The 5,980-nt window shown below is 47.2% G+C and overlaps 1 protein-coding gene across 1 annotated transcript; it reads right to left on the minus strand.

The window, feature by feature from the left end:
• Nucleotides 1-274: 274 nt before the first annotated feature.
• Nucleotides 275-5,562, minus strand: CDKN1B (cyclin dependent kinase inhibitor 1B). The gene is made up of 3 exons (XM_025995200.2): nucleotides 4,437-5,562; nucleotides 3,756-3,885; nucleotides 275-1,637 (listed from the first exon to the last, which is right to left on the minus strand). The coding sequence occupies exons 1-2, from the start codon at nucleotides 4,909-4,911 to the stop codon at nucleotides 3,764-3,766; spliced, it is 597 nt and encodes a 198-aa protein (XP_025850985.1). The 5' UTR covers nucleotides 4,912-5,562; the 3' UTR covers nucleotides 275-1,637; nucleotides 3,756-3,763.
• Between the last annotated feature and the right edge of the window lie 418 nt (nucleotides 5,563-5,980).

Below are 5,980 nucleotides of genomic sequence, written 5' to 3' on the forward strand. Positions count from 1 at the left end.
ACCTAAATATTTGAACTATTGGAGATTTGACAATCTTTTATGAAAATGTGGCTTTTCCACTTTACACGTCTAAAGTTTTGTCCACTCGAAAGTGGCACTTTCCTAAGTGGAAAACAGTGACTACTATATTCAGAGCCACATAAACATCATCTCAGACGTGGGCCTAAATTATCAAGATATTTGCTACTTTGTGTTATATTTGTGCAAGTATGACTAGTATGCCAGGTCAAATACCCCAAGCTTAATAAAGCACATTACAGTTCAACTCAATGAATAGCTATGGAAGTTTTCTTTATTGATTGCTTGATGTGTAACAATAATTGGCATCTTTTTCACACATTACAAAAAATTATACTTGGCTCAGTATGCAACCTTTTAAGCATAGCCATATTATTTAACAGAAGAAGGGAAAAAAAACTATTCTACCCAATACAGCATTTACAAATGCACAAAACATGCCACTTTGGCTTGTATATGGTCTAGATTAAAAAAAAAAAATCTCTTTTTAACATAAATAAGTTAGTATAATTTCTCAGTGTCTTTACAGAGTTATGTACACAGGTACACTTCAACTGGTTTTGTTTCATATACATACACAGGCAATGTAAAAATACTGTTTAAAGATGTAGTATCCATTTCAGTAATTCCACGTGTGCTTTTCTTTATACACACTTTCTTTTAAAAACATTTCCTTTGGGCAAATTAACCAATAGAATGAGAAGCTTTAAATTAAAAATTATTTCATTATTTTTTTATGTGAAGTTACAGATCTTTAAAATTTTTCCCAAGATTTAAAATTATTTTGACTGTGTCTACATAGCCCAAAGTCCAAAGAAAATTTCTCAATAAACCTGATAAAAATTAGATGGCTGATTCTGAGCATTCAGAATTACCACCCCCTCCCCAACACACAGACACACATATATACCCCAGAATTTTGCCCAGAATTACCTGGAATGATTACCTAACTGCTGAATAATTAACTGGTAAATTCCGATTTTATGAAAAACCGGGAGGGGGGGGGGATTACTGAAGATAGTTTTTGCTGTTAAAGAAAAAAAAGCCATTTATTACTATATAACGGAATCTTTGAGCTCCCAAATAAGAAAAAGCTTCATGTAAAAATAATTAACAATTATTTGCAACCAGTGTTCAAATTTGGAGGATTTTTTTAAAATGAATTATCAGTTTTCACTGAAAGAGACATTACATCTTTAAAGAAAACAATTCAAACCCTTCCCCAAACTGCTTCTCTCCATGCAAGTCGTATACTCTTCTCCTTGCTCTAAATGGAAGCAAGCTCTTCATAGCCCCCCATGGCAATTCCTCAGCCCCACCCTCCCCTCCCTTCCCCCAAAGTTTATGTGCTACATAAAAGGTAAAAACTATATACACAGGTAGTACAATGAAGCAAATAAGGAAAAACCTAATTGCACAATGCTACATCCAATGCTTTTAGAGGCAGATCATTTAAGAGTGCCTAAAATTTTAGTGTTATTGTGTTGGTTGTTTTTCAGTGCTTATATAGGATGTCCATTCCATGGAGTCAGCGATATGTATTTAAAATTTTTAATTTATATCTTCCTTGCTTCATCGAGCAGTATGTATCTGATAAACAAGGAAACATGCTCTTAATTCTGCAGAAGAAAAAAGAAGAAGGAATTAGGAGAAAAGCACCAGAATAACATTATCAATAAAGTACAGGAATTCTTTTGTTACTCTCTTAGTTGTGAAATACCTGAGCAATGGAAAAGAAATTGTGTACTAAAAGTTGATGACTACAGTCTTCCCCATCCAATGTTTCCTTCCCTGGATTTTTACTCTCCTATGTGTGTGTGTGTGTATTCTTGTCGAGAGCAGTGGGTCTCAATAGTGGGCAGTTTTGTCCCCCAGGGGACATTTGGCAATGTTTGGAGACATTTTTGGTTGTCACACTGGGGGTGAGGAGGGTGCTACTGGCATCTAGTGGGTAGAGGCCAGGGATGCTGCCAAACATTCTACTAATGCACAGGATGGCGTCCCACACAAAGAATTATTCAGCCCAAAATGTCAATAGTGCAGAGGTTGAGAAACTCTCGTCTAGAGAATCGGGGTCAAAGATACTAAGAAAGAGAGGAGAATTAAGAAACTGTAATACTCAAGAGCATCTGAGTCTTCTAAATCTGAAAACTAATCGGAACTCTAACTCATAAACGTTCTCTAAAGAAAATTCTATTAATACTTTTTCAAAGCATTCTAGTTTCTTAGTCACATGCAAAATATACAAATGAATGCTTCTGAATAGGTTCTTAACTACTATTTCTAGAATTCTCTGAACTGGCCATATTTACTAACAAATGCCTCTCTATGTCAGAATGGGGTCAGATCAAAATCCAGTAGGTGTGATTCACAGTGGCTCATCTGATGAGCTAAGCTACAGGTCAAAAACCACAAGTCCCAAGCTGCAGGTTGCTTCAGAAATTTTTTTTCATACACTTTTCCCATTTCATATACAACTGTAATATAGAGGTTCTACAGAGTGATGTTTTGTATAAGCTCTGAAAACCGTCAGATGTGGGTGAAGAAGTCATATATATGTTACTATGGTCTAAAAACACAGCAAACTGGAATCTCGCCTTAAACTCTATGTTCTTTATTCTTACCTTTTTATAAATGAGGATTTTGAAAATTAGTATCAACATCTACTAAAATCTCTACATGCGAAGCTATGAGTGTGTTTTTTTTGGGAAAAAAAAGAGGTCATGGTCCTTGTCGGTAAGTTTTCAAACTATTAACATATGCACTTTGATCACTATGGCTAGCCAATCTACGAAAAGTTGAGTGCTGAATTATTCAAATTAGCTGTTCATACTGATCAGATTTTAGTAGATGGAAAAAAATCTCCACTTCTCCAGTGTGGGGTAGACCTACCCTCGCCAGCCCGTGTATCTATTATACATTTCCCTACTAATATACAAATGATCCTTTTGTAGCACAATTAGCATACACATGGTGACGTGTTCCTGGACTGCTTACTCCAGCAGAGTTAATTTAACTTCTGCTTTGCAACTTCAGTGTTATCAGAAATTCTGTAGGAACCTTAGTATTTTTCCATACTATAGCTTTCCTTTAAAAAAAAAAAAATACACAGGGTTCCTTTCCTGTTCCCCAAATCTGTAAGCAAACAGGGAAAGTGACAATTTATGAAAATGATAAAGATCATGTGACGTACCTCACTATTCACACTACTAACCATAGGATCAACCAAATATGAGCCATCTGCACCCTTTCCCTCAAATTTTAACTTTTGTCATTTATTTGCCTTCTTCCCACGTAGGGCTCAAAATCTGTTACTGACTCAACTTGAAACCTCTGGGAAATGAATTCTTATGAAGTGGGACTGAGGCATATCCCAGTTCTTGCTCAGATGGGGGGAAAGAGCCTATTGTTCCCAACGGTTTTGGTGGGATTCACAGGGAATTGACCTTCCCACTCACCATCCAGCCTCGGTCACAAGGAAACTTTGGCTAGGACACTTGCTCTGGTTATTCCGTGTTTCAAGGGAAAATGACCTCAGGACGTAGAGACAGTGTGAAAAAAAATTACAGGATCCCCACCAGTGACTCCCAGCCTTCCCCATTCCTACTTTTCCACCTCACAAAATAGAAACAAAAACCCACAAGCTCCATTCTGCCAGCAACCACCAAGATTGGGTATCTCGGGGTGTGAAAGCCCATTTCGGAGTGTCAGTTTCTTGCTCCTAGTCATCAACCCACCGAGCAGTTTACGTTTGACGTCTTCTGAGGCCCGGCTTCTTGGGCGTCTGCTCCACTGAACCCGCGTTCGGGGAACCGTCTGAGACGTTTTCTTCTGTTCTGTTGGCTCTTTTGTTTTGAGGAGAGGAATCTAAGGGCAAGAGGGAATTTTAAAAAGAACACACACAATCTTTATTAGAAAAACAATGGCTGACACAAGTTGGCACAATAGTCAAGGGGATGAAAAACCCACACCTCCACCCACCATCCTGGATCCGTCATTCCCGGTGGCCTTTAAGGGCACAGAATGAGGTTGTTTTCACATAACAGAAAGTGTATTCTATGCCCCTGGAGCTGTCTCTGTGTGTGTCTCTGTCTCTGTCTCTCTCTCCACGGCAAAGAGGGAGGCCGCTGATAAACATCCCCACGTAGTCAGGGACCCAGCGCTGGCCAGCCGGGAGGAACCGCGATGTTTTCGCTTGGAGCAGTGATCAGATAACAGCATCTCACTGACTTAAAAACAGGCTCCTGACTTAAAAATCATAAACAGACAAGCAGCCAGGCGGACAAGCACTTAAAACCTAAGAGGAGGGCGGTTCGCTCCCCCCACCCACCTCCACTACACCGGAATGCTCGGGAAAAGCAAGCTGCGGATGGGGTCCTGGGCACCCAGACCTTCTCTGCTTGGGGAGGGGTCATTACCGTCGGTCGCGGGTCGCTTCCTTATCCCGGTGCACTGCTCCGCTAGCCCCGTCTGGCTGTCGGGCGCATCAGTCTTTGGGTCTACCAAGTGTGTGTCCTCTGAGTTAGCCTGAGACCCCAGGAAAGGCCCCGCCTGGCGGGTCCCGCTGACGTCCTGGCTCTCCTGCGCCGGCACCTTGCAGGCGCCTTTGGGTGGCCGCGGGGGTCTGTAGTAGAACTCGGGCAAGCTGCCCTTCTCCACCTCCTGCCACTCGTATTTGCCCTCCAGGGGCTTGTGATTCTGGAAATCAAAATTCCACTTGCGCTGGCTCGCCTCTTCCATGTCTCTGCAGTGCTTCTCCAAGTCCCGGGTCAACTCTTCGTGGTTGACCGGGCCGAAGAGGTTCCTGCAGGCGGAGGGCTTGGGGTACTCGGCCTGTCTGGCGTCCATCCGCTCGAGGCTCGGGCTCCCGTTAGACACTCGCACGTTTGACATCTTCCTCCCCGGTCCTCACGACCGCCGCGAGCGCGCGCGCTCTCCCTCTCTCGGAAAACAAAACTGAACAAAACAGAACGCCCCGACCCAGCCCGAACCCCCCCCTTGTGGAGCCCTGCGATCGCGCTCGGAGCCAAGAGAAACAAACACGCACAAGTAACTGCCCGAGCGTCAGGGGCGCGCTGGCTCGGGGGAGGCGGGAGGGGTGGGGGGTGGGGGTGGGGGTGAGGGGAAGCCCCGGCCCGCAGCCGAGAGCCGCCGCCGCTCCAGTGGCCCGGCGAGCGGGAGGGCGGGGAGCGGAGGGGAGGGGAGCGGAGCGGAGCGGAGGGGGCGGCAGAGCCAGTCCAAGCCCGGGCTGCTGCGAGCCCGCGGGTCCCGCCAACCGAGCGGCTCTCCAAACCTTGCGGACGTCGGCGTCGCGGAGCGGCGAGGCAGTGGGGGCAGGGGAAGGGGAGAAAAACACCCCGAAAGGACGAGCCCCCTTTTTTTTAGTTGCCCAATATGGCGGTGGAAGGGAGGCTGACGAAGAAGAAAATGATTGACACCGCAAGTCTATTTAAACAGAGGAGCAGATCCATTGGTTGCGGCGCCGGGAGCCGCCCCGCCGAGGCTGGCGAGCGCGGCCTTAAGGTGGCCCCGCGCGGCCGCGCCGCCTCCCGGCCGCCCCGCCCCGCCCCGCCCCGCCCCGCCCGCCCCGCCTCCCCGGGCGCGCGCCCGCCTCCGACAGCGCCGCCCGGAGCCTGGCTGGTCGCGTGACTGCCGGAGGTGCGCGGCTGCCAGCAAACCTGCTCCGGCTGGCCTCGGAGAAATTAAAAACGAGACAAACAAACTGGCCAAACGGCCGGGAAGCCGGGGAGGGCGGGGCGGGGGCGGGGGCGGCGGGGCCCGGGTTCAGGTCCGCGCGCCGCGCGCGGGGAGACGGAGGGGGCAGGGTCAGATGACCTCCGAGGTGGCCCGGTGGGTCACCGGTGGCCTCGCCGGGCCGGGGGTGCGGGCCGCGGGGGGCGGAGGCTGGCGGTGGGAGCTCTGCGCCCCCGGCTGCGCTCTCGCCGGGGCGCCCCCCTCCGGC

Source organism: Vulpes vulpes, chromosome 8, assembly GCF_048418805.1.
Source record: "Vulpes vulpes isolate BD-2025 chromosome 8, VulVul3, whole genome shotgun sequence".
Classification (NCBI taxonomy): domain Eukaryota; kingdom Metazoa; phylum Chordata; class Mammalia; order Carnivora; family Canidae; genus Vulpes; species Vulpes vulpes.

Coding starts and splice junctions, on each gene's coding strand:
- CDKN1B (XM_025995200.2), bottom strand. CDS start 4,911: ATGTCAAACGTGCGAGTGTCTAACGGGAGCCCGAGCCTCGAGCGGATG. Junction 3,886..4,436: donor GAAGCGACCCGCGACCGACG/GTAATGACCCCT, acceptor TCTTGCCCTTAG/ATTCCTCTCCTCAAAACAAA.